The sequence below is a fragment of the Panicum hallii genome, chromosome 1, assembly GCF_002211085.1.
Source record: "Panicum hallii strain FIL2 chromosome 1, PHallii_v3.1, whole genome shotgun sequence".
Lineage (NCBI taxonomy): Eukaryota > Viridiplantae > Streptophyta > Magnoliopsida > Poales > Poaceae > Panicum > Panicum hallii.
In genome coordinates, this window is record NC_038042.1 from 46,722,307 (window position 1) to 46,745,116 (window position 22,810).

At 44.3% G+C, this 22,810-nt stretch overlaps 3 protein-coding genes and 1 non-coding gene across 4 annotated transcripts; 1 reads left to right on the plus strand and 3 right to left on the minus strand.

The window, feature by feature from the left end:
• Positions 1-961: 961 nt before the first annotated feature.
• LOC112897541 (protein FAR1-RELATED SEQUENCE 9-like) lies at positions 962-4,316 on the minus strand. Its single transcript, XM_025965856.1, has 3 exons — positions 4,077-4,316; positions 3,494-3,983; positions 962-990 (listed from the first exon to the last, which is right to left on the minus strand). Exons 1-3 carry the CDS (start codon positions 4,314-4,316, stop codon positions 962-964), a joined length of 759 nt encoding a protein of 252 aa, XP_025821641.1.
• Positions 4,317-4,761: 445 nt separating this feature from the next.
• Positions 4,762-9,478, minus strand: LOC112891503 (serine/threonine-protein kinase SAPK7-like). Its single transcript, XM_025958388.1, has 9 exons — positions 9,124-9,478; positions 8,968-9,042; positions 8,726-8,827; positions 8,569-8,622; positions 8,369-8,461; positions 7,895-7,987; positions 5,621-5,725; positions 5,429-5,527; positions 4,762-5,346 (listed from the first exon to the last, which is right to left on the minus strand). The coding sequence occupies exons 1-9, from the start codon at positions 9,241-9,243 to the stop codon at positions 4,993-4,995; spliced, it is 1,095 nt and encodes a 364-aa protein (XP_025814173.1). The 5' UTR covers positions 9,244-9,478; the 3' UTR covers positions 4,762-4,992.
• Positions 9,479-16,236: 6,758 nt separating this feature from the next.
• On the minus strand, positions 16,237-22,078 carry LOC112889536 (nascent polypeptide-associated complex subunit alpha, muscle-specific form-like). Its single transcript, XM_025956235.1, has 6 exons — positions 21,922-22,078; positions 21,590-21,785; positions 21,296-21,382; positions 18,774-19,142; positions 18,228-18,381; positions 16,237-18,085 (listed from the first exon to the last, which is right to left on the minus strand). Exons 1-6 carry the CDS (start codon positions 22,002-22,004, stop codon positions 16,419-16,421), a joined length of 2,556 nt encoding a protein of 851 aa, XP_025812020.1. The 5' UTR covers positions 22,005-22,078; the 3' UTR covers positions 16,237-16,418.
• A 492-nt stretch (positions 22,079-22,570) lies between these two features.
• On the plus strand, positions 22,571-22,642 carry TRNAQ-UUG. The gene has a single exon. It is a non-coding gene; the product is annotated as a tRNA-Gln (tRNA).
• The last annotated feature ends 168 nt before the right edge of the window (positions 22,643-22,810 follow it).

A 22,810-nucleotide genomic window follows, 5' to 3' on the forward strand; every position in this document is an offset into this window, starting at 1 on the left:
CATCAAACACTTCAGACAAATGATATGGTACTAGTCAGTCAAGACTTACTATACTGAATATATACGGCCATATCATTACATAATGGTAGTGAACATACTCATCATTCAAAAGAAAATTACTAAATTAAATCCGAGTTCTGGAACAGATAATAGTCAAACTGATGGAATGCTTCATAAACAGGCAGGTTCTGGTTCATAGATTTGCTAAAAAAAAATCTAAAGTTAAGCTGAAGCTTTTAACAAGTTAAGCTTACAAAAGTACCTTTCTGGTTCTGGTTCTGGTTCTGGTTCATGTTCATGTTCATAGAAATATTCTCTGAACCATTCCGGTTCTATAAACAGAGCAGGATAATAACTTGTAGTGTTTCAAACTTCAGGTGAAAGCTAGTAAGGTAAAATTTAATCTATGGAACAAAAATTGCATCACGCAGGAGCTTTTGAGGCTTCCTGAATTATACCGAGTGCTACGATAATACTGAAAATTGCTAAGGTCTAGTATATCTGATGGAAAATCATACACACGCTCATGTAAATTCTTCTTTCATTTGTATTTGATGTTCATTTGCCACGGCTCCAACTTGAATCTCTTTCATTTGTTGTCTTTGGGAAAAGGAAAACGGAAAAGACATAGAACGACGAAGCCACTCAGCAAAATCCGACCCGTGGGTTGGTCCTGTTTGGGCTGGAAAATTCCTTTGCCCAGCAACAGTTCGATTATTCAATCATATGGGCAAAAAAACACCCTTTATATCCTACAAGCTCTGAAACCACAAGTAAATCCAATAGCTGCAAACCCACCACAAAATTGCAGATAATTCTCCTCAGAGAAGGAGAATTGGAGAAATCATGGATAGAGCTAACAAAATTGGATAACCTGTGACCAGAAAAGACTTTGAATCCCTATCCACAATTCTACACTCTTATCTGCTCACAGCCAACACAGAAAACAGCAGCAAAGGCGTCACACATAACCTTCACGGATCTGTCGATCTGCACAAAAGATAGGAAGTTTTGTGAATGATTTATTGCACTTGCTGCCAGAAAACATACAGTTCAGATATATAGCTAGGCGTTCAACTCAAGAGCAGTATAAGCTCACCGTCCGGAGGTAGGAGGAGGAGCTGACGGGCGGGCCCGGGGCGTGAGAGAGAGAGGGAGATGGAGAGGGGGAGCCGGATCGGCGTGCTGGGCCTGGAAACGGGCCGTGCGGGAGGGAAAAAAAGAGGAGAGGGGAAAGGGCTGAGCAGGAAGTTGGGCCGAGCGTGAGAAAAGGAAAAGAAAGAGAGAGGATGAAGGGAAATGGGCCGGGCTGGAAGGGAGAGAAAAGAGAAAGAGAGATCGGACTGGATCGTTATCGAGTCGGTTCGGGAACTTCAGCCGTGACGAGTCGGTTCGGGAACTTCAGCCGTGACGCAGGTCACCACGGCGGGCACTTACGATATCAGAGTTATCATTGGAAAATATCGAAATCGGGCTACGGCTCCATTTCAAACGAATTTGATCGGAAAGACTGATCAGAGGATAGGGAACTCGATAGGGCCTCTGAGGGTGATGGATAAAGTTTAAGGAAAAAGAGCGGATGCTGATATAAAGGATTGGTCCAAGTAAAGAATGAGGGAAAAAAATGATAGAGGAAACAAACTTGGGAGCTTTCTCACCTTATGGAAAATTTGTAGGACAACTCCAACTCAACGAAGTAAGGTGATTGGCCGTGAGTAGTGGTCACAAAAAAGTAGAATTGCTTGACTAGATATTGAAAATATTGCAACAAGTCGAAGTTCTAAGAATTGATTTAGGATTACAAGCAAGACCGGGATTAAGAGACTGGGATTAAGAGGAAACCTAATCATATTTTAAATTTATTTTTTCATCCAAAACATTATGCAGACAGCATACAAACAGAACAACCTCATTTAATTTAGAAAAACAGCCAATTGTTTTTCCTATACTAAATTTCCTGTCAAGAATAAATATTGAGAAAATTTTAAAATTATAAGAAAATTATTGCTTTACTTTTCTTGCTAATCACATCCTAAAATCCAACAATTTCAGGGTGTGACAATGTGTTGATACCTTTTTTGGCACAAGTCTGGTTTACGATGAAGCGAAGGAGATGGCCAATAGAAGCGAGCCGATGTTAAAACGGAGTGGGCCGATTGGCCAATGAGGTGCCGCAGCCGATGAAGTGGAATTGATGCTAATAGATTACGTCAGCAAAATGTTATATAGAGTCTGAGTCTTGTACAAGTCGTTCTGTTTTAAAAAGTTTATTTTCTTTTTAGTCAAGTTATATGATATCGTGATCGACAAGGGTTAGTTAGTTCGGACTATAAATATTAGCCTACAAGCTTGTAATAAGAAGATAGATTGCAATCAATACAACACTCTTTTCTTTACTGTCGGTGATTTCGCCAAACCCTAGTTCTGTAGCTTTTTCTTCTTTCAACAAGTTCTTCCGGTTAGCAGGGCTGCATCGCTTCGATCTCCAGCTTGTTGGTAAGTTCTGTATTTACCGAGAAAATTATATTTTTGGTTGACGGCGCATTGCCTCTTTCTCAATCTGTTTACTCACTGGTTATCGATATTTGTTAATCTTTGTGAGGTTAGATTTTTTTCTAGTCTTGCTTAGTTTAGCCTTTATCATGGTTATCCAGCTTAAATCTCAGGCTTCCTATCGGCTGTAGCTACATTTTTATCGATCCAATTTATTATATAGATTATAACTGATTAGATCTGGACCTATCGTTATTGCTTCCTACGGTATAATCGGCTGATTTTAGATAATTGCTTACCGAATTCGTATCGAGCTTTTGGCCGATACTTTCTTGGAATGGTTCGGAAATCCAACTGATATGTCCTAGTATTTGACGTTGCCTTATTCCTTATCGTATTTGACGTTGCCTTATTTCGTTAAATTGACTAGCATACCTAGCACCTACGCGAAGCTATTCGAAGCATGCGCCGGAGTAAAGCAAATCTTCCACAGACCACGCTGATTCGATGTACATCATCCATTTTCAGGCTAGATGAATTGTTTTTTTAAGTCCCTACCTTTGTTTGGATGCAGGCTATGCATCTCTGCCGGGTCGACTTCGCAGCAGATCTGACGCAGATCTGCCGGTTTTTTGCCTGAAAGATTTTTTCAGTTCTGCTTGTCTGAAAGCCAGGCTGTGAAACAGTTGGTGGAGACTGTCTGAAATCTGGGTTAATGAATTTTTTTCATTATAAATTGTGGTACTGAAGGATATTTCCTAGTGCATTTTCCCAGTTCTGTATAAGCCCTACAGATCAGTTTTTCTGTTTGTTCAGTACCACCAGTAAGCCGTAAGCATTCTTTTTTCTAGTCCCTTCTGTGCTGTATGAAAGTTGCGCCGTCCTGCTTGTTGATTGGTAACTGTCCGAAAACAGGAGCACAATAGAGCCCGTAACTAGTTGTTTGCGAACCATACTGACAAAACTCATTACTTCGAATAGCTAGAGCATGCCCAATTACCGAGTTTCCCTTGGTCTCCCTGCTGCCGATTGAAGTCGGGAGCCCTGATGCTCAGCAACTCTGAATCACTCATCCAAGCACTTGATCCAGCAGCACCATACGTGTTGCCTTCCCTCGGTGCTGCATCAGTTCCGCTGCCCACACATCCATCGCTCTCTGTTGCGTAATCAGTACCTTGCATGGAAAACCTCTCTTTAAACCCATCAGCAACTATCTTTTCCTTTGCCTTGAAGTTATCTCTAAGCTTTTTCCGTAGCTTCTTCAGATCTTTTGCTACTATTTCAAAAGCACCTAAATCTCGGTTCCCGTCGTTTACTACTCCCAAAGCATTGACATACAGATAGCTGTGATGGTAGGTCATAGACTTCATGCATAGAGTGTCTTGCTCATAGTTTTTCAGCTCTTCTGGCAGGACATCCCTAGCTGAACGGGTCCACCGTTTATGTATGTTTGCTTTTGGAACCTCGAACACACCGAGCTGGATAAGCACCTAAAAATATATAGGTAATGTTTTATCAAAATTAAAGAAAAAACCGTATCCATAATTTTTTACTGTCAAACGTGCAACATTTGCATAGCTTACCCGTAGCACATGACTGCATAACATCCCAAAATGTTCATGCAAACCACACTCACACTTAAAGCCCTGGCCATCAGTAGCACGAACAGTGAACTTGTCCCTTCCCCATGGTAGTTTCTTGTGCGGTTTCACATGGACAACCTCATATTCATTTGCCCCTGGTTTCTGTCTAGCCAAGTAGTCAGTTGATTTGCTAATCTCTTTCTGGAACAAGTCATATGCAGCTGCTGTGTAGAATGCCATAGCGTGTTCTTCTATAGGCCATGCTCATTCGCGCACATTTTTGAACTGCAATGAGTAGGAGAGTATGTTGTTAGGTAATGGATGTTGGAATCACATTAAGTAAGCTACTATATTGTTAGGGAATGGACGCTGCAGCTGAACATGGACGAATACTTACAATCCTCGTGTCATATTTTTTGCGGTGAGGTGGGAGGAGGTTGACGAAATGCTACCAGTTTAGGGAATCATTTTTGTCATATCATCTATGCATCTGGAGAGGGGAAGGTGATTGACGAAATGCTACCAGTTTAGGGGCCAAACGTAGACTACCCTTTTTTTTTTTATAAAAGACAATCGTAAATCTAAAGGGCATGCAGACCAAAGATCCAAGGTGTTGCTTCAGATGGCAAATGAGCATCTGAATACTTCCTCCAACGTAGTGAAACCGTGAAATCTACAAGAGAAGTTTATTCCATAGAAATTATATTTCACCTTCTAGCTTAATCACTCAACAGTCCGTTGCAATTACATAGGCATTGAGGACAGTTTGATAATTTACAAAGTTATAACACAATACCGGGAAAAAAAAGGAGGATCCAGACAGAAGGAAACTACAGGTAAACACCGAGGGTGCAGCATCTCAACACCACAAACTACAACAAATACATCAGCTGAGAACTTGGCCTTGCCAGAAGCTTCATTTTATCATATGTTGGAAATCCCCGCTGGCGTGTACTTGCTTCACCTGCTTGTCATACTCGTCCTCGCCATCATATTCGTCATCCTCCCCATCCTGGTCTTCATCCTCAGGTTTCTTTCCATCTTCTTGGTCGTCTTCCTCAGTCCAACCAAAACCAGCCACCGGAGTAGACGATTGGGGTGGTGTGCGGGCCTCCTCAACGATCTTCATGATCTCATCGACAGTTTGATCAGAGAAGGTGGGGGCGCTGTTGTCCTTCTTATAGTACTTCGCTTGCACAGCTTCTGTAAGCTCTCTGGGCAAGTTCTTCAGGAACCAGGGGTGGTTCCTAATCTCCCTAATCGTTATTCTCTGAAACAAAAAAGAGATGAAATGGCATTAATGTAATGGTAAACTATAGTTAAAGATTGACACCTTTACGGTCCAACAGTACCTTCGCAGGATTCGCAACGAAGATTCTAGAGAGGAGCTGTCTGCAATCTTGGGATATGTGTACATACTCTGGTATTTGGTATTGAATTGACACTATTCTCTGAAAAAGGATAAGGACGCATATAATATTTATCATTACAAGGTGCAAGAGCTCGGTATTTAGGGTCTGGTGAACAAGTGAGTGAAAAAATACCCCAATCGTCTTTCTGAAATTCTTAGGATCATCGGGGTCCTCAAAAGGGTATGCACCAACCAGCATCACGTAAAGAGTCACTCCACAAGACCAAACGTCTGCCATCTGCAATACATGTTACAAAATATATATAACTCCATTGCGGGAAGAAGAAGAACACAGGCAACAGCAATTTTGAACGAAGCAGGTGTCCTTACAGTAAGTCTACAAATCAAAACTTGAGCTCAAAAAAGAAAAAAAAAGGAAGCATGCTGCAAGACAACTGGCAACCACTAGTAGTTTATATGTTACAACATGAATAAACCTATGCTATCTGTACTGTATTATTGACTGCAGCCTTTGTTCTTAAACAAAAACATTTTAAGGAGATTGCTCCTAAGCATGTGCTAACATGAGTGAAAAGCATATCTGTTTGTGAAGATATTTCTACCAATTACTTTAGTTGTTCAACTATAATAGAAGCAGCAGAACAATCATACATCACTTGGGACCTGGTAATACAAACCTTGTACAGATACAATAATACCAACAGATCAATGAAATAGTATAAGGGTAGTTTTCAATTTTCTGTCACTTCATAAGATCAGGCATGACAAACCATTTACAACAATTTCTTGCCAAAATAAGCATGGGCATATAGTAAGACACTCAGAAGATACAAATAGATTGGAAACTGGATAGGTGAAGCTAAAGCAAATTCCACTACTGGAGAATACTAGAATTCTGGAGTAGCCCAAAAGCAAATCAGAGAAGTAGGCACCTTTGGAAAGTAGTGGGGCTATCGAATCTTCGACAAAGCTTCTAGAAACCAACAATACAAAATACTGCGTGATGTCCATCACTTAAACTAATCTCAGTGACATCCTATTGTTTCACTGTCAAAACATCTGTGCTGTAACCGCTCTGACGGTCTTTTTGCTTGCATTAAGACTTTGGTGTGAGCTTTATAACTCCAAAAAAACATCCTATAGTTTCTCTTTCACACGCAAAGGCAACAATTTTGTGCATGCTGGAAAGGAAATTTTGCAAGCAGTTGGGTATGAGATCCCAAAAAGTAAGAAACAAAGTACATTAATCATTGGTTAAACAGTATCTATATTGGGCAGGACATGTAATAGCCTAATAGGTGACAAAAAGAAAGCAGAGGACAAAGGAAAACAGCTCTGAAGGACCACAGGCAACCAACGGGATATTCAGTCTAACATGGTTACATGAAAACGTAAGGTCTGAGGGGCCCGAGATCATTGTACACATGAACTAGAGCAGGAAAAATGACAGGAAAATGGTCATGAAAGGGACATAAAGTATGGCACATGGGAACAAAATATGACTCACTAAACATGCCCATGGGACATCTACACAATACGTAGATCATCATGAGCAAGGATTTCATTTCTTTTTAATGATTTTCCTTTCATGGATCCTCTAGAGAGATGAAAACGATATTTTGGAGTTTTGCCTCTTTTTTTGAGAAAAGATTGCTGGGTCAAGAATGCACCAGATTACAAAGTCCACAAGAACTCTTTTATTAATCCTCACTTTAAGCAGATTGTTTAAATTAAGCATTGCAATATGAGACTGCATCAATAGAATCTCGTGCCTTTTCTTGATCAAATCAAACTGTGATCATATGTCATTACTCCACCAATGCGACAAGGACAAGACCCCAACATGTAATCGAGTATGAATCTGATCAGGATTAGAATCTATGCATGCAAGAAAAGCAGGCGTAACCCACTAGGGCAAAGTTTAACATCAGACAAGTTACGTGAAAAAGAAATGTCCCAGTGACATAGAATGAAGATTTCTTTAGACAAGCTGTCCCCCATGCTTGTTTGACAAAATTGTCAACACAAATAATTGTACTTGGAAGTTGGAATTTGGAATCTCCCTACAGAGATAGGGATAACACGCCAATCCTGGCGTGTGGGGACAGAACCACTCCCTGCCTACTAGACCTAAGGACAAAATTCCAAAACCACTGATTAGGAAGGGTTCCAGGAGCCTGGTCCACAAGGCAGAAACTTATGCTGCACCAAGGCCACATGCCAATGCAAGTGGTGCTTTCATACACTGGGTCTAGGAATGCAAAGCAACTGTGGGACTACTACAGTAAAGTCAGCGTCAGAGCCAGAGGGTATCAGACAGCAGACTGGCACAACACACAAGCATAGTCGATGCAAACAAAAGGTTTAAGAAGAGAGTGCAATAGATAGTTAGGTACCCTAGCTGCAGTGCTATAATTAAAAGAGATGAACATATCAGAGCACTGACCTTGCCGTCATATTCCCGACGTGAGAGCACCTCTGGAGCAATGTACGCTGGAGTTCCGACCGTCGACTTGGGCTTCGAGTGCAGCAGTGATGACTGTGACAAAGAAATATTTTCAAAGAAAGGTGTTAGCAGCTGGTTACACTGCTACAGTGAAGAGCACTTGTTTGTTTAAGAGCTGCCTTCTTCCCTTGTTTGCAACATGTGGATTGAGCGATTTTTCTACAAAGCTGGAAAAAGGGTTCAATTTCACCTTATCTTCCTTTCTTAAAATAAAATTTCACGTATCTTTCTTTAAGGCAATAAGAGGCACGAGTTCAATACGCAGTGTTGGCGTGAGAAAAGGCAGCACAGTTTCGTGTCAAAATTTTGGTCTTCCCAGCATGGCAAGTTAAGCAAGAAAGCACTCTTTCTGTGTCCCTTTCAAAAGAAATCACATATAAGAAAATAACAAAGGGGAAATTAAAAAAATGGTACCTTGGAGTAGCCAAAGTCGCAGATCTTCAGGCGCGGCGCCGGGTTGCCATCCAGCAGCGTGTTCTCCAGCTTCAAGTCCCGGTGGCAAATTTGCTGGCGAATCCGAACAAAATTTGCAGTTGCGCACACCTCATCAGCATTAAATTTTTTTGTTGTTGCATAAAGAAAACGCTTCGCTTTTACTTGGTTGCTGTTCTCACCATGAAGTGGCAGTAGCTGACGCCGCAGATGAGCTGCTGGAAGAAATACCTCGCCTAGAGAAAAGAAAAAAGAATTATCACGTCAAGCCCAAACGGTTTTGGGGAAAAAAGCAGAAGAGATTCCGAGCCGCCTAAATTCGAGGAGACGGATGATCACCTCATCCTCGCTGAACCTGCCGGCGCTGCAGATCCGGTCGAAGAGCTCGCCGCCGGCGGCGTACTCCATGACGATGGCGAGGTGCGTGGGCGTGAGCACGACCTAGAAAAAAAAAGAACACGCCCCCAAAATGAATGATGAACAAGCAGGAGGAGAACAAGACGGAGAGAAATCCTCCACCGCCTGGAGGCAACAGCAGGAGGTCGAGCTCCAGGAAAATTCCCCCCTCCGCTCCGGCTCACCTCCTTGAACCGGATGATGTTGGGGTGCCGCAGCGAGCGGTGGTTTATGATCTCCCTCGCCACATTCTCGTCAATCTGCGAAACACACAAAATCAACCCGCTCAGCCCGGAAATTCCGCGGGGGAACCCAGACAGGCCGAATCCCGGCGCCCGCACCTTAAGCCCCCTGGGGATGTACTTCATGGCGACGAGCTCCTTGGTCTCCTTGTTCCGCATGAGCCGCGCCACCCCGAAGTTGCCGGAGCCGATGTCCTTGAGCAGCTCGTACCTCTCCATCGGATCCCCCGAGGATTCGATCGTGTCAGAGGCGGGCGCGTGGGGAATTCGCCGGCCGGGGGGTTTTGGCGCTGGAGAGGAGATGGGGGGAGGAGGGGAGCGCGTGGGGAGAGGTAGGAGGTGGGGGTGGGAGGGAGGATGGATTCGAAGCTTGACGAGGAGGCTTCTCCTTCGCGTTCGGTTACCAGTAGCAGCAGCAGCCAGCGGCCGGTTTGCTCCGCTCCGCTTCGCATGGGCTTGTCAGCTTGTGCCTTCTCTCCGCGCCTGGGTTTGCGCGTGATTAGTATATTATTACTATACATTATTATTAGGAGATGGATTAGTTTAGGCGATTTGCGGGGGGTTTAGTAGTAGTTTATGCGGTGATTAGACGATGTGGCGCGCTGTGTGCGCATGCGCGGGGCGAACGATGATGATGCCCTGTTGCAGTGTTGCTGCGACGCCCTTGGATTTGCCGGTATTTGTGTTTGGGTCCTTGTCGAACCTGCCTTTGGTGCACGGGCGCACCAAACCAAACCCGCGGAATTCCCAGTTTATGAAGGGAACCCGTTTGCAAAAAATGAGAAAAAGAAGGAACATTATTAGCTTGATGGTAGCATCTCTGCCTCTGAAGGCAATTTAGGTTGGTATGAACGGAATGACAAATGGTCCAACCGCTAGTTGTGGCATCGGTGATCCAGCTCAAGCAAGAGGAGGCGGCAGATTCCTCAAAAACAAGAGTCCGCTTTGTGCGGCGTCTTTTGAGGATCCTAGTCCCACTGCATTTTTCCAATCTCGCTATATATCTCAGGAAAAATCAACATGCTAGTACCATGTTGTACAAGTACATCATCTATGAAAGCTTTCTTTCCTAATGGGTACCTCGCTGCAATTTAGAAAAAGCTCAACTAGAATTTCGCTTGAATGGGTATCAATCACCTATTGATTATTGCTACCGAATATGGAAGTCACCTTGGAGAATTTTTTTTTTTTTTGCAAAGTTACTTAGGAGATCACTAGCAACATATTCATTGTCAACTCAGGGGATTTTATTTGCAGCAACATATCTAGCGACATGAGTACTAGACATATCGTATGTGGAAAAATCTAGACTTTTCCGGTAAAAAATATTCATATTTACTAACTTCAAAATTCTTTTGTTGAAGTAGTATACACATTTTTTCATACCTAATCAATCCTAACTTCTAACACTACAAGTCATCTTTGCTTTGTCGAAGCAACAACAACCGCGCATTCCTCCAGCATTACGCCCATTCACAAATCAGAAGACTTTTTTTTCTCAAAATTTTCCATCCTCGCAGTTTGGAAGAACTATTGCCATCACATACATGAATGTCATGTTGAGATATTATGTTTCCTACAAAATAGGGGAAGAGCTTAATTAAGACAAAGACAAAGGCGTCCATGCATGGCCCCCCGGCCAGCCCAAGGCAAATCTCCACGGAATAAAATCCTTATTGTAAACTGATGTTTAATCCTCGTTTCCATGGACTACTAACCTCCCCGCTTCTTCAGTCAAAAGCTCCACCTCTACTAGTACGAAGTATGGAGGGACTCACTTGCATGCTCAAAATGTGGAGACGAATTAACCAATGATGAAAACCAAAGCAGTTCCACGGAGACCGTGACGACCGAGCAGCACTGCAGCAGGCCATTGCGGCGGAGACCACCGGAGGAGGCACGGGAGTCCAATTCCCGTGAAGAACGAGGGGCCGTTCCGCAAGACGGAGAGGATAGATAAAAACGTTCCGGTGGCGGAAGGAATGCGGGGTCACGTGGCGCGGAACACGTGGGGGAGGAGCGCGTCGCGAGGGAGAGCGGCGGCGTGCGTACGATGTTTGCGTTGCACCCGGTGCCCGGCGATCGGCAGCTTCTGACTTTTTCAGGCCGGGCCTGACGGCGACGGCTGCTCGCTCGGCACTCCGATCTTGCTCCTGCGGAAAAGGATTCCTTATCCTCTTCTGTTCATCCCTCTTTTTTCTTTTTTTTTTCTGTTTTTCTTCCATGCGAGGATCCCATCTTCTTCTACGCATTTAATTTAGCTAGCATATATATATATATATAATTCATTCTACGCGTATCTGTAGCTACTTCTACATATGTATCTCATAATATAGAGCGTATCTGATCCAACAAAAGGTATGTACGAGATGTATGTGATCATACTAGATCATTTGTGATGGTATATTGGTATATACTTTAAGCATGTGACTATACATGGAGTACATGGACATACTCATTTTTATATACTAGTACTCATATATAATTATGATATATTTAAAAAATATGGATGGTTTTGAAATTTTTTGTACATATACCTTTAAAGTATCTTAGAATTAAGTATATGAACATACTCAAAATGATAAATGAGCACGTGATACGCATGATGGTATACTGATAATGAGAGTAGTTATAAACGAGTGTAGATAAAACTTGTCCATATATATGTATATGGATTTGGCTAAATTATGGCCAGCTGTAATTTAGCCGGTCCATTGGAAGACATACTCTTTTCTTTTTTTAGCAAAGCTACAACCCGCTGCATTTTTCTCCCAGGCGGAGTGCAACCGATATAGGAACATGCATTACGAGGAGGACAAAAAAGGATGACGCCAGCACATGCAAAATCAATCTAAGGTTTAAAAAAGTTGTAATTTTACAATGGAGCATCAGAATTAAAATCAAATTGCACCATTATGTTGCCCCCAATAAAAAGATCAAAATAAGATCTCACTTCAATATGTTTCTGAAAGTGCATCTAGGCCTAATGACCTATTTTTGGTGATTAATAACAACCTAAATGTGTATCTAATGTTTCAATTGAGAATAATGAGCAGGGGTCAAAGAAACCAAAAAGGAGAAAAGAAGAAGAACCAATTCCGACGATTCGTTAAAATTGGAGAACGGTTCCGGTTCAAGAAATGTGGTTCAAGCGAAGATAATTCTTTGTTTTATATTTTCTTGAGTCTAGGAATACCGTACTATCAAGTGGATGTGGAAAGTGTGTGGTAAATCACCAATAAATCAAATCCGGAGTGTAAACCTTGTAGCAAATTATCCAAATCCGAGAGCTCCTGGCGGACAGTCCGCCAGGGCTCTAAAAACAGCCTTCATCCGAGAGCTCCTGGCGGACAGTCCGCTAGGTCACTAAAAACAGCCCAACGGCTAGTTTTTCTGAGGCACTATTTATACTCCTCACGCACCCAAACGAACTCCAACTCTTGCCTAACCTGTGAAACCGAGTCTCAAGCACATTCTAAGCACTCCAAAGCTTCCCAAAGTGAAACCCTAGCTTCCCAACTCCAAATCTTTGGTCTAGGGTTTGATTTGAGCAAGATCCGAGCAAAATTCAAGTTCTCCCCAAGAGATTCACCTCTTTTGGGCATCTCTTGGCACTCTCCATCGCTTTCCACATCTATTACTCTTGGAGCTTGGCTCCTAGACGGTTAGAGGTGCTCAAGAACAACCAACTCGTGGTGTGGTTGGATTGAGAAGTTTGTATTACCCTTGTTGCTAGTGAAAAGCTCAAGTTTGACCTTTGTGGTTGCTTGAGAGAGGAAAGAGTTGAGAGGAACCCGGTCCTTTGTGGACTCCTCAACGGGGACGTAGAATCCTTGAGTGGATTCGAACCTCGGGTGAAAATTTTGTGTCTTTTGTGCTTGATTATCTTACTTCATTCTAGTATTTTTGTTATTCCTACCTTCGTCTAGTATTCTTGCCCGATCTACTTGTGTACTTACTTTGAACTAGATTGCTTCCACATTTAGTGTTCCTCACTTGTATTAGAGTCTTTCTATTCAAGTGGAATTTGGTATACAAGTTTTATTCTTCGAAAGATTGCATTCCATTCCCGAGACCTCCCAGCGGACGTTGGAAGTGCCCAGCGGACACTCCCAGCGGACAGTCCGCCAGGCAGCCTCAGGCTGAGATTTTTGTGTGCAGGTTTTAAGCGACGAACGTCTATTCACCCCCCTCTAGGCGTACTTTTAGTTTCCACGATATTTTTCTCATACAGTTCTAAAAGCACTTTTATTGAAAGTTGAAAGCATATCATAATAAACTTCGAAGCAATTTAGAATAAATATACGAGCAATGTCCTACCACCTCCTTACTTGATTCACCGAAATTGCTTAAAACAGCATAAAACAATGAAAAATGAATTGTGAGATACTCAAAAAAATTGCTTAATGAACTGTATTGTTATGCCTAGATAGAATAATATTATTGCTCACTGGGAACCAATATTATTGCCTCTGTAGAATAGATTTATTGAGATCCAATATTAAAATACCTATACGAGACTGAAAAATATAACTAACCCAATTAAAATGTTTATGAGTTTTATCAAAATGCTAGTTAATTTAATATAAGTTGCCTACAAATAAAAAATGCATAGGCTCAACTTTGAACAAAGCAAAATGCTGCTAGTTTTCCGTCTCAATGCAATAGACAAGCTGTAAGCCTCTAATTGTATTCAATTGTGCTTAGCAACGCTAACCGGACTACTCCAAACCCTAATGTACCTGAAACAGCTAGTAATTTGCCAAAACATTGGAGCAGCAAAGATGAATGGAGGTTGGAGGCAGCAGCAACAAACCTCAGGCTGCGGCACGGAGTAGGTAGAGAGCCGGTTATCCCAGAAGCCGGGCACGGAGACAGAGAGCGACGCCATGGTGCCCTGCAGCGCCACTATCCCAGCCATCCTCGCCGTCCTCCCTCTCACTCGACTCGCCCACCGCAAACCGCAGATGATAGCCTTCTTCGAGTAATCGCCGTCACCGCGGCTCCGCGCCCCGCCGTTGCTGTTCCACCCGCACGCCGCGGCACGTCCCTCGTGCCGCCCCCCGTGCACGCTGCCGCGGCCCCTCACGCTGCACGCCGCCATCATGGCTCCACTCAGCACCGCCGTGGCCCCGCGCGACGCCGTCACCGTGGCCCCTTGCACCGCACGCCGCCGTCACGGTTGCGCACAGTGCCGCGGCTATGCGTCGACCACAGAGAGAGATGGGGAGGGAGAGGGAGGGAGGGAGGGAGGGGAGGAGGAAGAGAAGGAGTAGGGGGAGGAGACCTTATCAACACTCATCTCGTGGCTAGCCATCGGAGCACTCCAGTTGCCATGGATTTGAAACCGGAGCTCACGGAAGGGAGGGGAAAAATGGATGCATGAATTGGGGGTGAACGGGAGAAATAAGAAAGGTGGAGGGGGAAGCAAAGTAGGCCCCACCATGTGGTGAAAGGAAACGTATCTGCATTCTTGCAGCCCCCCACCCCTCTCCCAGCCATCTGTGTGGCTGTGCGTACAGACCAACAAAAATACGACCTTATACAAAGTAGTCATTACCTATATAAATAATTATTACCTATATATATAGCGAAGATGAAGTTTTAGGAAGGCAATGCATTTTTTGGGGCCATGGAAAGAGGCAGTTCGTTTCTTTTATGGGGCCATGGAAAATCCGGCTTTTGTGACCGTATCTGGCTTGGTATTTGAAAACATTTGCTGGTCAATTTTTATGATGGTGATTTGGTAAAACTTGGAAAGAGTACTGCTGCTGCAGCGGGAAGGTATTTGTGCTCTGTTCATGTTGGGTGGAGAACATGCTCATCCGATCAAAGATAGTGCCCGCTTCCGGCTACTTTGTAGTCTGGTTGGTACCATCAAAATTGCAGATTTTGTTATCAAATTCTACTTACTGCCTCTGTCCTGAAATATAAGGTATTAAAAGGTTCAAATATTTTATCTAAAATAAGCCATTCTAGGGTGATTTGGAAAGTAATTATTCCTAGTCAACTATAAAATCAGCAAAATGATAACCAACAAAGCATTAAATAGGGGTACATGCGTCATTTCCTCATCTCATTAATATGTAATAAAAATGGTAGGATGCCCTATATTATAGGATAGAGGGACTATTTGTTAAAAGAGAAAGAAACACTAGTTCTTCACTTAGAACTTTTTGTTTGTATCCAAATTCCAATGGCGCATTCAAATTTGCTACCAGCCTATTACCATGAATGAAAGCGAGACCTGTTCTGTTCAGCTGCATCGGGTCAATTCTTATTCATGTTGTTATAAAAAAAATCGTATTCAAGTAGAAAAGCCAACACTGGGCAATCAAGGTCGCCCATGTGTCGCCATGGCAAAACGTGAAAGCTACACGGTTCAATGGTTCATGACCTGACAAAAAGTAAAAAGAAAGAAAGAAAGAAAAACGCTCGCTCAACTGTGTTAATTCGCCGGGTGACCGAAACGTCAACTACTCCAATACACGTGGGTACCCGAGGGTCCAGGTTTCACAGCCACCGTATGTGACAGTTGCACCGAACCAAGTCCCATCCATACACTGATTTTCATTTGATTTGATGCGGCCCCCGGTGGGTGGTTACCGAATCACTCCACAACATCACATGAACATCGCTCGCTCTAGGTGCTACTACCGGCGGTCAAATCAGTTCATGTGCATGCAGTGTCAGCGAAGAAAAATTCTTCAGAACAAGCGACTCAGCTTTCAGTGCCATCCATCCATCACGCTGATGGAACGGCGTGATGGTGCCGTGCCATCGTCACCATTTCAACAGACCCTCCACGCCCAATCACTCCAACCAAGACAAACATGTATTCATGTTAGGTTCTGCTTGGATGCCGATCCGGCGTGTCATAGTGAATGTTTAGTTACTATTAGAAGTATTAAATATAAATTAATAATAAAATTAATTGTATAACTCCTAGACAAATTCGTAAGACGAATCTATTAAATCTAATTATTTTATAATTAGCCTACGTGATGCTACGGTAAATATTTGCTAATTATAAATTAATTAAATTTAATAGATTCATCTCGCAAATTAGCCCTAGCCTTCTACAATTAATTTTATATTAGCTCATGCTTCGTCCTCCAAATTAGCAAAATTAGCAATGAAATATACAATATGACAGCGCTAACTAAATTTTAGCTTTTGGGATCCAAACACCCCCTTGGTCACCAGCACAGCTACCAGATAAAACAAAAAGCACTCCAATCTAGTGGTCTCTCCCGTTCCCGGGGTCAACTGCAAACACAAGGTGAAAAGAATTACACGGTATCTGTCTATAATGCCCTATTCACATTTCAGGGTACAATCGACGCGCAAAAGTCCTACGAGGATTATTACAACATTTACTGTGTTGAGCATAGCTATTGCTTGGGTGCAGCTGGTGGATTCGCCATGTTCGCAGCACCACTCAAGGCTGCGCTAGCCTTACCGCTGGACGGTGGATTGGCCGCTCTGTTAGCACCATTCACCACCACACTAGCCTGGCCGCTTGATGGTGGATTTGCCTTGCTACCAATATTCATCACTGCGCTAGCCTGGCCACTGTATGGTGGATTCGCTCTGCTACCAATATTCACCACCGAGCTCGCTTGGCCGCCGCTGGATGGCGGATTCACCTTGCTAGCACCATTCACGGCCACGCTAGCCTGGCTGCTGGCCGGTACTCCAGAGCCAGTGCTGGGCTGCATCACTTGGTAGCCTTTTCCGTTCGTGGCATGCTTCTTCAGGAGAGGGGCTCGAACACCAGCAGGAACAAGAGTAGTTGCCTTCCTTACTAGTGTCTTATTAGGTGCATTCGCATTGACTGTGCCAACAATGCCACGGGGACTCCCGGCTGGGACTGGGTTCACTAAATGTGGGATAGAAGTTTTGGCTCTCTTCACGGTTGCTGGCACACCAGCTGATACAGGGTTGCCTTTCCCTATGGTGGGCACCAGTTTCACTTGCTTCTTCTGGCTGCCAACAAGGGCTTGGGCTTGTGCAGCACTTCTGTTGCTTTTATCCAAATGATCTGTGTTTACAGCTCCTCCTTGAGAAGCAACAAATTGATCAAACTCAAGCATGTCTTTATCCTTGGGATCTACCATCTCAACCTTGGGATTTAATGTATCTAGCTGCTTGGCCTTGGGATCCGCAGTTTCTGGCTGCTTGGCCTTGGGATCCGCAGTTTCTGGCTGCTTTGCCTTGGGATCCACAGTTTCTGGCTGCTTTGCCTTGGGATCCACAGGATCCACAGTTTCCAGCTGCTTTGCCTTCTCATCGGCAATTTCTGGCTTTGCCTCGAGATCTACTGTTTCTAGCTGCACTGCATCTTCAGGGAACAAGTCATCTATAGTGATAACACAAAATGTAGAGTCGTCCTCCTTTTCCTCGCTGTCACATGAGACAGGCACTGGTGTGGTACTCAATGCTTTATTAGTTTCCAATGGATGTGCCCCGGCAGATGGCCCTGGAGGATTAACTACAGCAACCTCTGAAGCACCATGAACTTGCTCAGTTGCATGCGTGGTCAAAACTGAAGGGCCAGATTTAGGGGCGCTAGTGTTTAGAGGTTCTAGATGCTGAATGCTGCCAGGTTGTGTACCAGGTTCAACAACCACACTTTGTGCTTTAGTGCTTGCAGAAGGTTTTGAAGATCCTGTTACTTGAGATCTTATGTGCGCAGACTGTGCGACTTTTAAGAAGTTTGCGGCCGTTAAGGCTGGGGCGATTCGTCCACCAGCAGCAATAGCTGCTGCTTGTATTGAGGAAGGACCAATGATAGGACTTGGTTGGGGAGATTGCTTCTTACGAGTCTTATTTGAAGCATTTGCTGATTTTGGAGGTGCGCGTTGGACAGGTGCTTGTTGCCCCTGAGGAACTGGCGACTTGACTGGTGCTTTCACAGGCAAAGGCATGGGAACTGGCACTGGGACCGGCACTGGGACCGGCAGTGCCGGTGCTGGTGAAGGAGCTGCTGCGGATCTTCCTTCAGGTATCTTAGGAGCAAACACTGTAGACTTATGCTGAATGCCTTGTTGCTGAGCTCCTGCATGTACAATTTGAGTAAGAACCACAAGGCCAGGACTCTAAACAAAGCTTCAGAACATGCTTGAATTTGATAGTAGAGCATTGAAACATTATTCTAAAAGACCAGCTTTCTTGGCAAAGCATTAAAATTCTGTAAATACCTGGTCTTAGCATAGATGATCTACGCATAGGACCAACAGCAATTGAAAGTGCCTTAAGAGCATCCTTTCTTTCCTCTGAGCTAGCGACAGTGGCATGTTTAGTGCTAGCAGGCTTGGTTGATCCTCCTGGACGCTTGCAAATTAGCGCCCATCTCTGAAAAGAACAGTAAATATTTTACAAACATAATCTAATGGCAGATAAGGAATTCTCAACGCGTCACCATTATAAAATTGAAACTCAAAGACGCATTAAAGAAGCCAACCAATTGGACCCAGTAAGGATGACAATACACTCTTGGATATAAAAGGCAGGGAAAGTTTTGATGGTGGGTCTGTGATTGGGAACCCTGGTCTAAAAGGGGTATTCTTCGATAAAACACCAGATGCATGCATACCTGCCTTCTAACATCTAAGCATATTCAGGAAGTATGTAACCATAAGTTAAGATGGCTTCATGAATATAGTCCCAACACATGTAAACATGGATGAGGTATGAGAGAATAGTGGACAGTTAATCATAACTGACAGGGAGAACATAAATCTTACCTGAGACAACTGATCAGGCGTCCTTGTATTATCAAATTTACATTTATGCAAAATATAATCCCAATTTCCTTCACCGTACTTCTGTACACCAGCTGCTAGGTCTGCATCCTCCTCTTTAGACCATGCTTTAGGCTTCTTTTTCTTTTTAGAAGGTCCATTTGGATCCAAAGAACCAGGAGAGGGCCCTAAATGGGATGCCTGTTTTGAGTTGGAAACAGGACCTGTAATGTTTGTTATGCGGTGATTCTGAGCAAGCTGTTTCTCAGATGGAACCCGCACTGTCTTTTCATTTGGGGCGTTCAGCACAGGAGCATCCAAATTAAGACGTTGACCAGAGGCTTGCTCACGTGAAGATCCGGATATTAGTGCCTGCAATTTGTATTACATGATCAAGTGCCATTGTATGTATGTAAGGTAACAAGAAATTAAGATTACAGATAACGGAACAAAACATGATTGCACAACACTTAACATTGCAAAACGACACAAAATACTAATGAATCTCGAGGTTATGTGATCCTTTCGAGCACCACATTGCCGTACAAGGAAACATTTTTTTTCCAATAGACGAAACACGATAGTCATTTCATGTTGTTATAGATACAGACTTCTGGTTACAGAGGTTGACATAGGCAAGCACTCAGTCAATCAGTAAACACTTTCAAGTTAATGGAACTTAAATCGAGTGAGATTGCTGAGGCATTATATGAGAACCAATCTGTAAATAAAATAAATAAAATGGAAGTCCATACATAACGAAAAGGAGAAGCAAAGCTCACAGAGCTATCACAAGAACTGAATTTTTATTCACAAAAAAAATGCAAATTTTCTTTTTACACCACTAACAAATATATTTAACCAAGCTTTTTAAGGCGTCGCCTAGGTGTTCTCGGCAGTTTTTTCAATCGTGACGTCGTGTTCACCACTACCTCCCTGCGTATGGCGTTGCCTCAAGCAGAAAGGTGTCGCCTAGGCAGCGAACAGAAGCCGCAATAGCGAAAAAGGCGATTGCGCGCACAGGAGAAAAGCACGCCAGGATGCGCACAAGCGGGAAATCATATGCCTACACCTCACGCAGGCCGGATCCATCCAGCAGCACACCAGTTGAGAGATGGGGAGGCCAGCGCAGAAGGGCAATTGCATGCCCAGGGGAAAGAGAGCTGCGCAGGGGAAAAGACAGGAGCTGCGTGCGTAGGAAATCGCGTGCCTACACCTCCCGCGAGGTCGTGACCTGTTTGTGCAGTGCACCAATCAAGAGAGAGGGAGGGAAAGAGACGAGAGAGGGGAAAGAAGAGGCCAGCAGGGCAGCAGCACCCGGAATCCTTGCCGGTGGCACGCTGCCTTACTGCTTCTGGTTAGTTTATTTATCTGTGCTTCCATTAAGGATTGTGATCCGTGCCCATGTTTTCCGCTGCTCCATCATAAGTTAAGATATGTGTATGGCATTGCCTTGCCACACACCTTAAATGCTTAGGCATCTGGAAGGGGGTGGGTCACCTTACCTCCTTAAAAACCATGTATTTAATTGCCCTCTAATAGCTAGTGAAATAAAGTGGAGCTTTATGTTCCAGTTGGTAATGAGGCATCAATCATAATCAAGCATTTCAGGGTCAACGTTGTGTATCAATCATAATCTTGAGCAGACTCAGACTGAGAGTTATACGTTTGTGTACTATCTAAAATACTAAATATAAACCAGAATACCCATCGAGTCATCCAAATCAGGGATCCAGGCCAAGTGCTAGAGGGGCTGAAGCATCAGACAAGACCATTTGGTCTTTAGTAGGTATATGTAACAGCATCCCACCTCCCATCTGACCTTGCTCCTTTCACAGGCTCACATCCCATGCCAAGCACAAACCAGTAGCCCACATGTGTTGCAAGCAGCACCATTTTCCTGCCCTGCTTCTCACCCTAATCCCCTAACGTGGCATGCTACCTGCAAACCGACCTCTTGCTGCCACTGTCAAGCAGCCGTTCCCACATTGGTTGTCTAGCCTGTGTCTGCTTACCTGAGTCTGACGTGTGCCTCTGCTCGTGACTGCCTCTGATGGGATGCAATCCTGCCGTATATCTTGCTGCCAGGCATCTCTGCCAACTACTGGGCGTAAGTGACCAGTGCATTCCACTCTACTCAACAGACTCCAATCCAATTCAACTACCACAAATACGCCTCTAGACTTCAGATTTGTTCTTGATATATGAATTTCAAAATCTTGCATTTAATTTGATAGCAATAAAGTCAGGCTTCTAGATAGAGATTGTAGTAAAAGATATGCTTGAGCAAGCTAATCACTATAGCACAAACACTTCATGAATTGGATACTTGATCATGGTAAAGTAAAGCATAGACAAATGCCAATCCAAATGTTAAACAAACAGGCACCTCACCCTCATCCTGGACATTTTGCAGCAGTGAATTCAAATGAAAAAAAGTAGAGCGAAAATACAAAACAATGTTTGACATCTTAGATTCAAAAGGGCCATCCTATTGTATGCTTTTTCGAAAAGAAAAATGATACCTTGGCTAATGCAGAGGCCTCAGATAAAGCTTCCTTGGTCGGGTTAGGAACTGGTTCAAGCTCCAATTCCAGGTCACTGTCATCGCCCTACCATGGTCAAGCAGGTGAACATGAGAACCACAGTAGCATTAGGAAAGGAGTACAACCAACACTAGTACAGACTGAATTCCTGGGCGTGCTACCTTAAAATCCCAACAGTCGCTACAAGAATCCTAGCTCTATCATGGGCACCTTACAGGCCAATCGAAAGGAGCAGCCGAATCTAGGCTTGGAGGAGCGGGTACGATTACGAACCAGAGGCTGGTCGCCGGCGTCGACGGTGTCGTCGAGGACGTGGTTGTAGGCGAAGTGGCGCCAGAGCATCTGGTACTCGCGCGCGGAGGTGATCCCCGTGGCCGACTTCCCCACCACCGCCCTCCAGTCGATGCGCCTGCCCTCCGCGTGCTGCGCCACCTCCTGCAGCGCCGTCAGGATCGTCCCGGGCGCGTACCTACGGGGCGAAGAAGGGTTGGGGGCGGCGCGGTGAAATAAAACCCTAGGCCGGAGCGAGCCGCCCGGCGTGGGGAGCGGGGTAACGGGCCGAGGAGGAGGAGGAGGAGGAGGAGGAGGGCGGAGGGAGGACGGACCTGTGGAGGAGGAGGTAGACGTCGTCCTCGGAGAGAGACCGCTTCCGCTTCCCCTTCCCTGCCCCCGCCGCCGCAGCCGCCATCCCCGACAGGTCGGCGCTTGGTGGGGCTGCTGCTGTTCTGTTCCTTTTCTCTTCACTTGCCGTTTTAATTTGTTTTGGGATTAGTTGAGATTCAGGTAGTGTTTGGATCCAAAGTGCAAAAGGGTAAAAATTTTGCCACTTGTTAAAAGTGGCAAAATTTTTACCATTAGGATGTTTGGATCCAAATGGTAAAAGTTTTGGTAAAGCTCATTTAAACCCCTTTTCTCCCTCTCCTATCCCCTTTCCCGCCACCTCTTTCCCACGGGGTCGGGCGCCGGGCGGCGGGGCCAGGCGCCGGGCGGAGGTCGGGCGGATGCGGGATAGGGTTGCTGTTTTTGCTGTTTCCCTTTTGCCATATATTTTTATTGTTTCCCTTTTGCTATAGGATGTTTGGGTCTAAATGAAAAAAAACTATTTACCCTTTTGCCAAAGGATCCAGGCCCTCAGCGCAAAGACGGACAGGGGGCAGTCGTTTGCGAGGAAAGAGATCCACGAGCATTTTAATTTAACACAAAAAGAAAATAAAAAGGTTTAAATAATATCTAAGGAGAAACCGCACATCCATTGGCCCCGTAGTGTAGTGGTTAGCACTCCAGACTTTGAATCTGGCGACCTGGGTTCGAATCCCGGCGGGACCTTTTTTAACTTGATTTATTTGAGTACCTAGTTTAACTCTTTGACGGTTCAGACTTACCCAGCTAGGTTTTTTCTAATATAATGTCCCTGTTTATACTCGTCATGGAGCCCCTGCAGTTGATGTTGAACAAAGCAACCGGGGGCAGGGTTTGCTAACACCGATCTGTAAT